This window comes from Corythoichthys intestinalis, chromosome 5 (assembly GCF_030265065.1).
Source record: "Corythoichthys intestinalis isolate RoL2023-P3 chromosome 5, ASM3026506v1, whole genome shotgun sequence".
NCBI lineage: Eukaryota > Metazoa > Chordata > Actinopteri > Syngnathiformes > Syngnathidae > Corythoichthys > Corythoichthys intestinalis.
Window position 1 is genome coordinate 23,758,909 of NC_080399.1, and position 16,117 is coordinate 23,775,025.

The following is a 16,117-nucleotide window of genomic DNA, read 5'->3' on the forward strand; positions in this document are numbered from 1 at the left end:
GAGCAGCTGAATAAAGTCAGCAAACCACATGGACGTTTGATATAGTCATTTTGGAGCTGAGCTCGCTGTCTAACTAGGACTTAGCTCCAACATCTTGGCGAGGACAGTTCAATGACGTATAATATATGTTTTTAGATAGTTATTTTAAGATTTAAGTGGTATTTTGGGGTACTTAAAGGGTTAATTCAGATTTACGCTGAAATTCGGGTTACGTCGCCAGCGTAGAAACACAACTCGCTCGTAACCCGGGGCTACCTGAACATAGGGTAATGGGGGCGGGGAGTAAAAATGGTCCAGTATGGGGGAAAAGTTGCAACAGATTTTCAAAGGAGCAAAACTCCATCCCCAACAAACACAGCATAGCTCAACTCATCATGGCAAACGATATGCTTCTAGTGCAGCAAGACAAAAAGTAGCAGAGTAAAAATGCAAATTCAAACACCGGAATAGAGATGAAGCGTTATGAAATTTGTATAGACAGTTTAAATACGCAGGCTGTCCACTAACTGGACAACATAAACACATATTGGCAGTCAGCCGCACCAGGATTATGTTTTAACCAATCACATTTCACTTTACCCAGTCTGTATATGACAACGATCTACACCACTATTAGTACTAGTTTCAGGTTTTACAGGACAAGGGACTGCTCGCCATGATGCACAAGTACAGTACTGTATTTAGAAGAGAGCTATAAACACCACACCCACTAAAGGTAAGGGCACAATCCCGAGTGTGTAGGAATTGATCGTGGCTGCTAGCTAGCAATTAATCCAACCACGCGGCAAATAAAAAATGCTAATGACTAGGTCCTCAATTTCGACGAGAAAAATGAACGTAATGAGATTCAAGGTACCTTGAGAGCATTAATTGACGCGTTTTTGTTTTTGCCTCCTCCATGTGAGGACCCCGAGCTGTTGCTGCCAGACCTCTCCCTCCCGTCACCTCCGTGCCCGACTCGAGGTCCGAGACGGTGCTGCCCGGCGCCGCGCCGACGTCCATCGTGGCGGCCGTCTTTGTTCATCGATTCGCGCTGTTTCAAAGCTCCGTCGGCGAAAAATGGGAAGGCCACTGACAAAGTTGTCCCGTTGTCAGAGTGGCTGGCACAACATGTTACATGACAGCGAGGCTAAGCTCCTAAAAACGGAAGTCCGTTGACATTGCGAGGTCTGGGATAGACGCCAATATTCTCCAATCATATTACGCTACCATAAAATTGGCTGACGTGTTAGCCAATCGAGTGCAGGATAATTCGAGGTCAGAAGGCGGGGTTTATTTGCGAGGGGCGTGATAGCACATCTCTACCATGGCAACCATTTATTGAGCGGGCACTTGCAATAAGAGCCAGTTAATTTACCTTCAAAATAAAGGTGTAATCATCATGATGCAACGTTCCAGGAAATTGGAATTAAATTGTTTTGGAAGAAAATATAATTCTTGACATTAATTCCGAATTACGTTTTTGGAATTAGGCAGCACCTGGCAGTCCTCGACATCAATATTCTACTTGCTTTAAATCAACGTATTAAACGAAGACCAATTATAATTTAGACTACTGCGTGTCAATAAATTAATTATACTTACAATTATCTCCATGTTTACAATCGTGCTCGAATCCCTAATACCAGATAACGCTGAAATGAAAACATTTAAATGTGACTTTTGTCTTGGAATATTATTAATTTAGACTATTTCGTGGTTTTACACAGTTTGAAAGATTTGAAACGTCCGTTTGTGACTACGACGTGGCCTATTATACTACGACGTATGGGTCTTTTTGAAGTCTATAATCTGTTTAACGACATTTTGCCTTGAGCCATTGTTCAAGCATCCAGGCGACCCGTCGATTACGACAATGTTAAAAGACTTGTCACGCTTTGAATAATAATTTTGCAATTTATTTTGCTTCGTTATGTATATTATTGTGAAGTCTGTAACCGGAAATACGGAGTCTGGTGTCTTCAGCTCGTGCTATGCCCACTGTGGACAACTTTTCACGGTAACAGAAAATATTAAGCAGACAATATTGTCTACATCACACGCTCTTCCATATTTTCGGTTTCTACGTTGTTTTTTTATATCGTTGTTTATGATTCCCAATTCCCAAACAACTCAGAAGAAAGTGGGTATGACTGTCCACAGGAGTGGTGTAGTCTAATATTCTGTTGAGAGGATACTAAGCCTGTCCTAATAAGTACTAGTATATAAACTTATTGTTCTTAAAGCTATCGTTGGCCATTTAATTTATCGATTTATTATCCGATATACTGTATAAAATAGCCAACGATTGTTTTTCAGGGCGTGATGAACTACGTGTCATTAACATTCATTGGCGTTGACTTGTTCACACTCTTCACGCACATAACACACTTTAGCGCGGGGACGATGCTAATTTTGGTTCAATCCACCGTTTCCCATAAAAATACTATGCCATGCAAAGATTTTTAATTTAATTTAGAGGGCTCATCAAATCACAAAATTTAATTCCTCATTAGGAAGGGCGTAGGTTTGCATTGGGACGGTAGGGACATAGCACTGGCAACTTTTCAGGATGCTCAAATTTTCCCCACCAACTATTTAGCAACCTTATTTGCATTATGTAATGATTTCAATTATATAGGTAACTTACTTAAGGTTTTAACCTTTTTCACTTGCTGAACGTGACAGTTTTTTTTTTTTCTTCAAACGCACGTTTGATTGGCTGATGACCTGACCCTGCCACCCCCCTCACCCACACACACACATGCGCACTCACAGCCCGACAGAAATATGTCGACAACATGCCGCCTCCTCCGCCCCCTTCATAGAGGATATATATTAGATTTTTTTTTTTCAGCCAGCAGCAGCCACTGTACATAATGTAAAAAGGTGGAGGTGTGGAACACACCATTAATTTTGCTACTGATAGTCTGACCTGCATCAGAATTAGCATAACGCTAAACTGTGTGAATTTGCTAACTTGCAAAACCTGAGTAGGAAGCTGCTTGGAGACAATTGTCCGCCTGTATTTGTATTCTACTTTTATCTTTAATTAAACTGTGAGAAATGTAGTGAACAGAGGTTTAGCCCCTTCTCGCCAATTTTCATTTTTATTTTATTTACGTGGTCTTAAAGTGCATGTGACACGAAAAAGCATGTTTATTTCATAATACACGCGGTATTTTATGCCCCTGAATGATATGGACCACTTGGATGTGTGTGGAAGCGATCGCTATATTTATTTAGTTGTTTGAATCCCGCGCCATGAAAATGAGTGACTTCCGGCTTCGGTCTTGCATTGAGGAGGCAGGCGCTGTGACGTGTACGGTAGAAGACGTCCTCTTCACTATACAGTGTACTGTTGTGTATGAGGACGAAGGATTCAGCTAATTTTGCGGATTAATATGTTTATTTTTCGCATCACGCCAGCCAAACGGCTGCAGAAAAATCATTCTGTATGAGGGAGAGGCGTATGCGCCTTTTCGGAGTTTCAAAAGGTTCCCATTCACCGTGGATATTTACTGTGGGACCATTGAACTTACGAGGAAGTGAGTAAACATCTTGTTTTGTATTATGTCAAATACGAATACAGCGATTACAAAGTAAACACTACAAACTTCCTTTAAATAAAGGACTACTTACGTTTGATCATTGATAGGCATGTAAAAAGCTCTCCTCGTGCTCATTAGCAGCACGTTAGCTGCACAACAACTCCAGCCACCCTCCCCCGGGAACGAACTGTAAATTGTTCTCCGCCGGGCGGTTTGCCGATCCGCAAAGACAATCGACAACCGGGTCGTCATGTCAAATAATCCAGGCAAGTTATGTGTGATTTTCCGCTTCGAAGACTTTGAAACATCACTCGGTTCGGGTTAGCATGTCGGCTAGCTGTCACGCCTTCTGGTTTGTTTACATTCTCCGAAGCCGGGGAAGGGAAATGACATATGTCCGATTCAGGTGTCATAAAATATCGTTCGGGAGGTGCGAGAGTAAAGGTGAAGTCGACAGTTTTGACCATTATGGAGTAATTTTGCCATGTCGTCCTGAATAAATGCATTTTTATTATTTCATATTCCATTCAGCACAAGACTGTTATTTGTCATGACCATGCCATTTATTTAGCAATTGGGGAAAATACTTGGATAAAAAGAATATCCTGTAAAAATATTGAAGTAAAGTGACAGAAACAATGACAAATTTGCCGCTCTCTTCGTCGCGTTTTCCTCGATGTGAATAGTTCTCCCTCGATGGGCTGACTGGTCCTTCTCAAGCCATTTATATAGCTATTGGGGAAAAATACTTGGATAAAAAGAATATCCTGTAAAAATATTGGAGTAGAGAGACTGAAACAATGACATTTTGCGGCTCTCTTCGTCGCGTTTTCCTCGTTCTGAATAATTCCCCCTCAATTGGCTGAATAGTAAATCTGATGAGCCCAGTCTACCGCTGACGTCATCCACCTGTTGGGGACGCTAAAGCCCTATAATGGTAGGCGTTGCTAACCGGCAGATTAAAAGACTAATTTCTCGTCATCTGCGCTTTGCTAAATTGTTGTATATAGTCAAATCGTCTCAAAATATGATTCTAATTCACATAATAATGCCATTTAAGACTTTTTTTCTCGTGTCGTATGCTCTTTAAAGCAGCCCAAAGGAGCTTTCATTTTTTGTTGAGTTTGGCTGTGATGTTCGACAAAAGCAGAAGTGTTTTACCTGGGGTTGCCACCTTTCAGAAATAGAAATAAGGGACGCCCCCCTCGCGCCCAAAGCCTTACGGGCGAAAAAAAGGGGCATCCCCAAAACTCCTAAAATGCATAGAAATGTATCAATTTTTAGATGAGAAAACTGTATTGTGCACTATGTGGGCATGGCAGTTTCCTTGCAGCAGATTGTTTTGTTTTCTGCAGGTTAGTGAAAACGAAGTTGTGAATATCGTAATTAACATTTGTGTTCTCGGCACTGAATCCAGTCATGTGATCCATTGACAAGCCAAACTTCTTAAGGGAATGTTTCAGGAGAGCTACAATTCCATCAGCTGACTCGTCTGCATTATCTATGAAGTCCAGCATTTTGTTGGTGAGCCTAGACTCTGGACTGAAGTACTGGACAGCAAGGGGAAGCATCTTCCTGCTCAATTTATTCGAGGCATCGGTCTGTATGGAGAATGGGATGGGTGACGTTAAGATCTTGAGCACATCACCCACTGCCTTTGGACCCAGGACTTGTTTCAACAGTGCATCTTGCTTTGTTCTCCCCAAAGTTTTTTTCATCACCATTTTAGAATCACATAAAAATCTTCTGATTGAGCCTGTGTCCACAGTCAGCACTAGCTCTATCTGGCTAAGTTTTACTGTGTGGTATACCTGTGTCACCTCAGCTGCAGTAATTTAGAGGGTAGGAGTGGGATGATGTCAAATTCACTATCAATCAATCAATAGATAGTATATATCCGCAGTAGGACTATTTATTCAGTGTTTATTTGCTGTTAATCTATTAGGAATGATTCCAAATGAGGAGAATTAGTTAGCGTAACAAAATATGATGTTCTTTATGGGTACATAAATTCATTCCATATTGATTGATAGATAATAAATGCATGTTTAAAAAAAAAAAAAAAAAATCAACATTCCTGGAAATAATCAACCATAGTAGCAACTGAAATAGCCTAGCTATGCTCCTATCAATGCAAGATGTATGAAGGTAAATATAAATATAGGCAATATGTTATCCATAATAGCATAATAACATACCAAATCAAGCTCAGGGGATGTTTCAGGTACAAATAATTGTGACGAAGGCTCTTCTGGGATCTTATATTCCGTTTGTGGAGGTCCCCTGCAGCATGCTGTTTTACACTTCCGTGAGACGCTGCAAAAACTTTCCTGCCTGCCTTGCAGTTCGCTTTATAATCATCATTAGTGACTATCTAGCCACGGGTTCCCCTCTTCCCACTCCACTCTATTTTTTGGAGACGTTTCCTCTTTTGAGGATGAGGTGGCGTGTCCTGAGCTTCTGCTGCTGAAGAAGACATTTTTGTTTTGAAAACGCACAGGGCGGTGCGCTGAACAGAGCGAGCGAGGTAACTAGGCAACAAACCCGGAAGTGAAGCGCAGTGCAGGGCGGACAGCAGCGGGCAGGCTTGCTGTCTTTAATATCTCCTGCCCTTTTTTGTTCATTATTGTTGGCTCAGTGGTCACTCATGAGCGCAGGAGGTGTTTGTTTGTGTGTGACAGACGTGCATGGGCTGGGCGCACCGCCGCCCGCCACCGGAGCCGCGGGTCGCGCGGTGTCGCCCTATGGGACGATTGTGAAATACGGAATAAACTTTCAATTCCCAATTACAGAACGATTCCGTATTTCAAGGGACGGGTGGCAAGCCTAGTTTTACCTGAAGAAAAGCTCCATTTTTATTTATTTTTGTTATTCCCTGACTAAGAAGTTTTTTCAGTTATATTTAATTTCTTTATTTAGACAAACCGTGTTGAGTGGCAAATGTTTACTTTTTCTCATTTATGTATAGTTAAGAGATGATTAACAAGTTTGTATTTATTGTGTATGTTAATATAATTTATGTTCAAATATTGCAATTTTAATTTTCTAATAAAATCCAGACATCTAGAAGTTTTCAAAATGTTTCTTTCGTAGTTTTTGAAAACAAAAGTTTGAATCGAACGGTGTATCACCTGAACCAATACATATGAAAGCATAGGTCAGTACAGATTCTGAATTGCCTATCAATTAATTAGGTTCATATTCGTGAGAAATGTAGCCTTGACCTCCGTTCGCCCGATCTGTTTGGTCTTATTAATGTCCCGCCCCCAGCAAAAAGTGTACATGCAGGTTATGCTTATATCGTTCCTACCAATGTTGAGACCAAACCTACGCCCTTTTGTGATGATTAATTTGTCAGTTGCCATATTATGTAAGGAGTAAAAACTAAACTAAAAAGTCCATGATTCAAGGTTATCGCAAGGCTAAGGAAATAGATTAGTCCTACAAAAACTGTTGACAGGTTCAAGGTCGCACATCCCAGAACAACTCATTTTACAGCAATAATCTAACAGTTTGATAAATCAATCTTTCAGAATGTTCTCAACAAAATGTGTACTGTTTAGCCTAGGGGTCATCAACCCACAGCTCTAGAGCCTTTTATGACTTTGATCTGTAAGACGGGAAAATTCTTAGGCCCGATTGTTTTGTGTAACCTGCTTTAATCCGTTAAACTGTTTATAACTACACCAAGATTGTGCCAAACTGCCAAACAATAGTTGTATATTACACAATACGGATTATCTGTAGTTTTCCAAGATGGCTCCTCCTGCTTTGATGGCCGTGGTCATCCTGGCCCTTCAGTTTGTGGTGGTTCTAAGCTCTCCTGAACATGAACTTCATTTTGGACACCATCAAAACTCTGAGCATGACATGAATGTCCTGCTTGGAGCGAAGGTAGTGAATAATTCCAGATTTTTTCCCCCTTCCTTTTTATGTTTGTTTGATCACCTTGTGCGTATTTTCTCTTCTCTGATGGGTTTGTAGGACACAGAGGAGTTACAGAGCCTAAGTCCAGAAGAGCAGAGGAGGAAGATGATGGAAATTGTTAAGAAGATTGACAAAAATGCTGACAAACTCCTAAGTGCAGGTTGGGATTTGGGATTGTGTTAACTATTGGAAAAAAACAGAGATAAACAAACAATGTCGTTTTCCCCATAGAGGAGATTGCACTATGGATTCAGCATGTCTATCGAAAATATGCCCTGGAGGACGCACAGGAGCGTTTTACCGAATTTGACACTGACAAAGATGGCGTTGTATCATGGGAGGAGTACAACATGGTTGCCCATGACCAGCTCTTTAGTTTCGATGAAAGCACCATTTTGGATGATCCGGAGCAAGAGTCTCTGCGACATGTACATGCAGCAACATCTTTGTCGCACCGTCACAAATTCAAACATTGAAGCTTTCTCTTATCCCCGTCAGCTCCACCTGAAGGAGAAGAGGCGCTTCAATTTCTCCGACCTGGACGAGACGCCTGGCCTCAATGTAACCGAATTCTTGGCCTTCACACACCCGTCTGAAGTGGATCACATGGCTGTAAGTAAGCCTGTCGCAATATGCAATAATTCCATTTATCGCACGATAAATAAAAATGAAGGCGGTAATTTTTCCGCTGCGATTTATCACTTCGCGTGGACGTGCGCGCGTGCGGCAGACGTGCTGTTAAAAGTTCGGATTCCTCGTTACCAACTGCGCAAAATGCATCTTCGTTCCAGGTCCGGCAAAAACTAGCGCCGGAGCCAATCGTTCCCTTTATATCCTATTGTTCAACGTATACCGGCCGCGTCAGTGCTCCGGAGTGACTGTGGACCATCTATGACGCGCCGGTGTTGTTGACGTGTGGGCGCTCCCGTCAGGAGTGACATTTCACGCGGGGCGGCTAATTTTCTGCACAGCGCCGAATATTTACAACGAAGTCCGCCTAAACATTGTTACCGACTTGGCTGCTACGAACAACCTCGCTTTGACAACGAACAGCTGAATGAAATTAAGAGCGCAGTGCTTCAAACTCGTCCTGTTTATGAAAGTCGATTCACATATGCTGGTGTTGTGTAGTAATGAGCAGACGTGACTTCAGCGGCGCTTGCTAACTTTTTTAATGCGCGCACACACTAGATATCATGAAATGGCAAACTAGATGTGCTACGTACCATGCCATTGGCTACGTGAGCCCAGAGTGATTATGGGACACGTAGTCCATATACTAAATCGATGAATTCTAAACTGTCATGACTGAATGGAAGTTAAGAAGGCCAAATCAATCCATGCCACGGCGTTACTAACTGCGTTATTTTTTTCAGTAGTGAGTGATCTAATTAATTACTTTTCTCATCTTGGCAACGGCGTTACCGTTACTGAGGCGGGAAAGGCGTGCGTTACTATGCGTTACTAAGTAGGTTGAATAAAAAAAGTCAGAGAGACGGACTCACGGAGACGAGAGAGCACAGCAGGAGTGGAGAAGACGCCGTTGCAAACGCGATGCTAGGTGGCTACAATAATACCTGACTGTAGCCTACAAACTACGCCCACATGATACGGTAGATATCACATATTATAGAACTAGATGCAAATGATAGACACGGCTGCATTGGCAACATGTTTTAAGGACTACATGCGTTACTAAACAGCGGCCATCTTAAAGCAGTAGACCTCTCAGGAAAGCTCTGTTGTAGAGAACCTTCCTAGCGAACCTACTTTTTTTTTTTTTTTTTAATCTAAAATGGTCCTAAATCGGCAAAATCTTGACTTAAATCTATCTTTAAATTATGAAACAGTTTTAAAACTTACACATGTTGAAAGTAGACAGAAGGGAACTGATGCAATAGCGGGAGCAATTTTAACAACTTTAACGGTTGATTCACAACTTTAAATGACTTCCACACATAGCAAAGATTACTATCTAGTTATCGCAATACCCTTGTGTCTAGTTAAGGGGAGGGTAAAGAATTGGGCTAGGGCCAATTGTCCCAAAAAACCCTTAAACTTCACATTGTGTGACCCTTTTTTTTTTTTTTTTTTTTTTTTTTTTTTTTTTTTGAGAAAAAAAAACAAAAAAAACATGAAAATTATCACTAGTGACTTTGCCAAGTAACTAATTACTCTTAAATTCAGGTAACTGAGTTACTAACGCAATTACTTTTTGGGAGAAGTAATTTGTAACTGTAATTAATTACTTTTTTAAAGTAAAATTAACAACACTGTACGTGACACAGATGAATTCGGACCACAAATAGGATGTCTTGCTCATGTAGTAAACCTAGCTGCTAAGAGAGCTGTAGCAATCGACAGTGTGCCCCGCCTCACTTTACAAACAGTAAAGATTGTTCTCAGCACTTTTATACAATTTTTTTTCATATCAGTAAGAAGTAAGCACATAAATATTATGCACTAAAATGCGTGTTTATATGATGGCAATTTAATTTTTGCTCGTTAGCAAAAAAAAAAAAAAAAAAAAAAGGAAACAAAAAATATCTTTTTTTTTTTTTTTTTTTTTTTACAGAGCATTAAATGTATTGAATCGGATCAAAAATCGTGTCCTCCGTATCAAAAATTATTACAGTATTCTCACTGTTATTGTAAATTGCTTTAAAAAATTGGGGGGGGCGGGCAATAATATCGCATATCGCAATAATTTATGAGAATAATTATCGCACACTAAAATTTGTTATCGCGACAGGCCTAGCTGTAAGATTAATATGCAGTTTATACTTCCTGATTTCGTATGGGTTGAACAATATAGAAACGATATTTGATTGCAAAAGTATCGATACTCAGCCCATCGTAGTTTGTTGTCGTGTACTTTCTACATGAAGACAAAGAAGGAACTGTTCCGTAAATTTTATTTTTGTATCCATCTAACATTGTGTTGCGCAGTATTACCCCTAAATATGGTTATAATTGGTGACATTTGTTATATACATTACATAGAAAGAAATTTGTTGTCAAGGGGGCAATTTGATTTTGCAGTACTTGTGATATTAATAGTAATGTAGGATGTTTTTGCATTTTCTTTGTTAATAAAAAAAAAAAAAACACTTAATTTTTTTATTCACTTAGTATCGAAAATGGTGTCAAGTTTCGATATAGAGTTAAAAATGTTAACAACACCATCACCTATTGAGGTATAAGGGTGTATGGACGCTATTGCAACCACATATTTTATTGTCAACTGTGTTATACAAGTCAAATTCCAAAAACGTGTTTAGTGGTAAAGGAAGCCTCTAGATTTTCAATCTGAATGTGAATGTACTGCATTTTATAGTCTTTCTCCAAGCCTCTTCTTTTTATTACAGGATTTTGCCATTGAGGATGTGCTGAGTGACTACGACTTAGATCAAGATGGAATGATCAGTCTCAAGGAATTTATTGGTGACATTCGACGTGAAGGTGAGTACATATCCTCAAATGAATTGTCATAATTCACTCTTCTTTGTCAAGGGGACATGACTTGGATAAACTGTCATTTGCCAACTTTGTCACTAGGAGGAGTATGTACACTACAGTGATCTTTTCATCTGTTTAGACCTGGGGTGTCCAAACTTTTCTTTGTACGAGGGCCTCTTTCGGAAAAATCGAAGGATGCAAGGGCCAATTTGATATATTTATTTTTAAATATTAACTCAATGATTGCCATTGACGCCGGTAGACGACCAAGCCAATTTAAGTGGGGAAACGATCGCTGCCAGCTCCTAAATCAAATAGGATTGGATGTCTCTCGCTATCAATAGCAGTGAAACATGATTACTCGATGCCAACCTTCCAAGTTAACATGGATTTTATGTCTATAACTGTCAATGGCACCGAATGAGTTAAGGGCTACAAGAAACTAAATAATCTATATGCGTTATATTTGTGGCACATAGTGTCATGAATATAACGCCATTATAATCCAGGGGTATGAGGATATTGCAAAAGATATAAACCGTAATTTTCAGACTATAAGACGCTACTTTTTTCCCTCATTTTGAATCCTACGGCTTGTAGTCCAGTGTGACTTATTTGTTAATTTATTTGGGTTAATAGGCAACACTTAATTTGACAGCAGCGTCATAACATTGCCATAAGACCGTAATAATTATGGCTTGACATCATCATGGGCATGAATGAATGCTTTTGACAGATGTGATTAAGTGTCATTCGGCAAATTATGTCACTAACACCATTTATGTCCAGCTTAGATCTTTTACATCCATTCAAAAGTGAGATAATTTGACGGATGACACAAAAGGACATCTGTCATAAGCATTCATTAATGCTCATGGCAGTGTCATGGCATAATTATGATAGTCTTATGACAGTCTTATGGCGCTACTGTCAAATAAAGTGTTACCAAGTATCATAAATAGCAACTAATGAAACAACTGGAACAGTAATTGAAGAAATAATTAGCGCTGAACATGAATTTTGATTGTTATTTACACCTGTAGCGCTGCAATGTATGCTAGGAGGCATGTTGGACCACAACAGTGTTGACAGCAGATGGCAGCAGAGGTTAACAGTCTCTCCCCAAAAGTGCAGTGATGGCTAAATTGAAGCAATAAAGTTTTGCAGTTAATTGGTTCAAAGCTTCATGGTAGTTCATTTGGTCTGATGACAGTCCTGTGATGCACCTGTCAAATAAAGTGTTATCGGTTAATATCGTTTGGTGTCAATATCCCATAATACAGCGAGGATCGCTGCGGCTTATAGTCCAGTGCCGTTTATCTATGAACAAATGCTGTTTACGTATCAAATTTGGTGGGTGTTGGCTTATAGTCAGGTGTGTGTGTGGGTGTGTGTGTGTATATATATATATACTGTATATATATGGAGGAAAACAAAAACAAGGAGGGAAAAAAAGTTTCTGTTCTTGCACTGGTGTATTTTAAGCCAAAAGAACGGTTGTGTTTGATAGAAAAACATGTCTATATACTGCCATAGCAGATTCATGGGGCATTAAGCTCCCGAACTATTTTTAATTTGTCTGTTTTACCCTGGAGACCCCTGTTTGCAGACGTCCCGCAACCACTTTTGTTTCAACAAATAGATAAAAAGAATTGTATTCATTATTCGAAATGTCTGTCATTTTTAGCTTGAATCATTAATTGATGTCTAATATTTAGTTTAAAAAAAAAAGGACTAAAAAATTATTCCCTCGTATATTTTAAACTTTTAAACAAATTACGTCACAATGAAAAAAATAGTGTCTGTAAATAGATCACTTTTTTGGGGGGGGCGTCACTTTCGCATTTTCCCCGATATTTTAGTTGATAAATAATCGATCCAAACAAAGAGAAATTGGGGGGAAAAAAACGTTTAAAAGGGTAAGTATTTGAAAAAAAAAAATCTCGACCACTCCTTGATGTCTGCGACTTCTGCATTGCAACCCTTGTTATTACCGCGTTTCACCCATAAAATCCCCCAAAAATCCGGCTGTGGCCATTCACAGCAGTGTCTTGACACTCAGTGATACATAATACATGGAGTTTTTGGGTCGAAAAGAGGTAAATATGCGTTAATCTCTTTAAAATCATAGCATCTTTAACTATGCTCTCTCATGCTCTCACCTCCAGTTAGGGTTTTGCTTTTTAATTTTTTTAATGCCCTCTGTTCAAGATTTTCTTCCCCCAGAAATGTGTATATATATACATATATGTATATGTGTGTGTGTGTGTGTGTGTGTATGTATGTATATATATTATATATATATATATATATATATATATTAGGGCTGTCAAAATTATCGCGTTAACGGGCGTTAATTAATTTTTTTAATTAATCACGTTAAAATATTTGACGCAATTAACGCACTAGGCCGGCTCAGACAGATTTAAATGTCAGTACAGTGAAAGGCCAACTTGTTAATTGTGTTTTATGGAGTTTTTCCGCCCTCTGCTGGCGCTTGGGTGTGACTTGCATATGTTATGTGGCGTAATGTCGCCCTCTGCTGGCGATTCAGTGCAGCTGATTATTTGGGTTTCGGCGCGCTTTTCTGACGTGATTATATGTCGACGCGAACTCACTGCTATTCAGACCAGCTAACGTCCGCATCCAGTATTCAGTGGCAGTTCTCATAGCCCCATCACACTGTGTCTAATACATGCATCGCTTGTGAGTTATATTCCTCCTTTGCTTATATTCATAAACATTAGATAGTTATTGATGATGTGTATTTAAATGTGTTCACATATATGGTGAAATGCAGTAACATTGTTAGATGCTTGTGAGCTAATTGGCTAGTGCTACTGCTCAAATGGACACGTGTGTGTACATTTTATGTTATTTTGTGATTTATGCAAGTTATTGACACATTGCCTTGTTATTTTTAGTTTTACAAAAATACAAGAAACGTGCTCCTGTCAAAAAGAGATGACTTAAGTAAAGCCCATGCAACTTTGCCACACCGTCCGATTTCTTTTTGGAACTTATGTTCGCTATCTGTCAATTTGTGTACTCACACACATTGAGGACAGAATAGGGCTACTAGCTTATTTTTTTTATTGAAAATTTTACAAATTTTATTAAAACGAAAACATTAAGAGGCGTTTTAATATAACATTTCTATAACTTGTACTAATATTCATCTTTTAAGAACTACAAGTCTTTCTATCCATGGATCACTTTAACAGAATGTAAATAATGTTAATGCCATCTTGTTGATTTATTGTTATAATAAACAAATACAGTCCTTATGTACCGTATGTTGAATGTATATATCCATCTTGTCTTATCTTTCCATTCCAACAATAATTTACAGAAAAATATGGCATATTTTATAGATGGTTTGAATTGCGATTAATTGCGATTAATTACGATTAATTAATTTTTAAGCTGTAATTAACTCGATTAAAAATTTTAATCGTTTGACAGCCCTAATATATATATATATATATATTAGAGGTGTGCAAAATTTCCGATTCTTAGATTATTCGTGATTCGGCCGTGGAAGATTCGAGAACGATTCACAAACATCCAAATTCCGATTATTGAAATATGCCAAGTAAAGCGTAAGTACAACACACTCAGCGCGCCGCGCGGACTTCGGGACGGAACGGAGCGGGAGTAACTAAACATTATGCTTCTCATTAACCGGCCCCTCGGGTAATGCCAACGCTCAACTCACGGCTCTAGCTCAACTCATGCCACGAGATAAAAAAACACAACAACATACCTGACTGCTGCCGAAAAGCTGCTACAAGTACAGCTAAGCTACATAATGTTACGGTAGATATCATTTATATAGGACTAGATGGATTATAGACTCGGTAGCGGTAGCAGCACATCTGCAAAAAGCTAGATGTGGGCGTTAGTAAACGGCCGCCATCTTAAAGCAGTAAACTTCCCTGCAATGCTGTTGTAGCGAACCTTCCAAGCAAACCTAATTAACTTTTTATCTAAAATACTCCTAAATCGGTAAAATATTGACTTGAATCTATCTTTAAAATAGTTTTAAAACTTTCACATGTCAAAAGTAGACAAAAGGGAAATTATGGAATAACGGGAGCAATTTTAACAACTTTAACGGTTGATTCACAACATTAAATTAATTGAATGTAGTTTAAAGCTGCTGATACAGAATGGGGACTGGAGTTTTTTTATTTAATGTTATTTTTGTATATTTGTTTACTGCTATATGTTAACTTGATACTGAAATAGTAGTTTGGTTTAGCCTGAGAGTATTTTTGAACAATTTTGGAACTAATGTACAAAACTTTATTTAAAAAAAAAAAAAAAAAAAAAGGAGGGGGGTGCATCAATAATCGTTTTATAATCGAATCGGAGCTCTGAATCGTAATCGTAATCGAATCGTTAGGTGCCCAAAGATTCCCAGCTCTAATATATATATGTATATATATATATACACACATACACATTATATTATAATCTCAGCTAATGGAGAGGCACTGTTTAAGTGACTTGCTCCATTAGTTCAACAGAAAGTAGACTGAACTCAAGCTTCTTGTGCAAGCAATATTCAATGATATTTTCATAATTTGCTATGGGCTGTAGTTTGGACACCCCTGATTTAGGTATAAGGATGCATAAGAAAATCTATATAATGTTCTGCTGTATTGTCAATATTTTGTATGAATTTACCATACTACCATCACTTACTTTGTGTTAAATAAAATTAGAATTTAAAGTTTTAGCCTATAATTTTTCTCCATGAGTGCACTGACCTGTGTTTTAAAGAGGACGCCCCATCACAGTGGGAGGTTGAGGAGACTGTGCGTTTCAAAGACCTCTATGATCAAGACAAAGATGGAATGTTGAATCGAGATGAGCAACTCCGCTGGATAGCACCCAACAGTTATGGTGCAGCACGGGAAGAAGTAAGACTTGTTGGATGCTAAGTGTTGCATAGTCTATATTTGATAAATAAATAAAAAAAGCATTTATTCTCATCAGGCTCTTCACCTCATTAAGGAGATGGACCAAGATGGAGACAAGCAAATCTCAGAAGCTGAAGTCTTGAAAAACCAAGAAATGTTCATGAACAGTGAAGTGACTGACTATGGCAGACATTTGCACTTGTCACACGATGAATTATAACTTCAGAGGACTTTTTTTTTTTTAGCTTCTTTTGTATTCAATTTGTTGAACTC

At 38.8% G+C, this 16,117-nt stretch overlaps 2 protein-coding genes across 4 annotated transcripts in view; one reads left to right on the forward strand and one right to left on the reverse strand.

The window, feature by feature from the left end:
* scaper (S-phase cyclin A-associated protein in the ER) overlaps positions 1 to 16,117 on the reverse strand; it is a 137,286-nt gene that overhangs the window by 109,538 nt on the left and 11,631 nt on the right. For 2 of the 3 annotated variants that reach the window (XM_057835803.1, XM_057835799.1), the window contains exon 1: positions 857 to 1,174. The exons of the other annotated variant lie outside the window; for it this stretch is intronic. In XM_057835803.1, the coding sequence (XP_057691786.1) occupies positions 857 to 1,024 (168 nt within the window). In that variant the 5' untranslated portion in view covers positions 1,025 to 1,174. Of the gene's footprint in view, positions 1 to 856; positions 1,175 to 16,117 lie in introns of those variants that run through there. 3 annotated transcript variants of the gene reach the window in all.
* On the forward strand, positions 1,850 to 16,070 carry rcn2 (reticulocalbin 2). The gene is made up of 8 exons (XM_057835805.1): positions 1,850 to 1,999; positions 7,278 to 7,424; positions 7,515 to 7,617; positions 7,689 to 7,885; positions 7,956 to 8,069; positions 10,826 to 10,919; positions 15,705 to 15,844; positions 15,921 to 16,070. Exons 1-8 carry the CDS (start codon positions 1,913 to 1,915, stop codon positions 16,062 to 16,064), a joined length of 1,026 nt encoding a protein of 341 aa, XP_057691788.1. The 5' UTR covers positions 1,850 to 1,912; the 3' UTR covers positions 16,065 to 16,070.

Bases quoted from the DNA above. Each gene is read 5' to 3' on its own strand.
- rcn2 (XM_057835805.1), top strand. From the start codon at position 1,913: ATGTATATTATTGTGAAGTCTGTAACCGGAAATACGGAGTCTGGTGTC. The intron at 8,070-10,825 runs GTAAGTAAGCCT...TTTTTATTACAG, and splicing joins CTGAAGTGGATCACATGGCT to GATTTTGCCATTGAGGATGT. The intron at 10,920-15,704 runs GTGAGTACATAT...TGTGTTTTAAAG, and splicing joins TGGTGACATTCGACGTGAAG to AGGACGCCCCATCACAGTGG.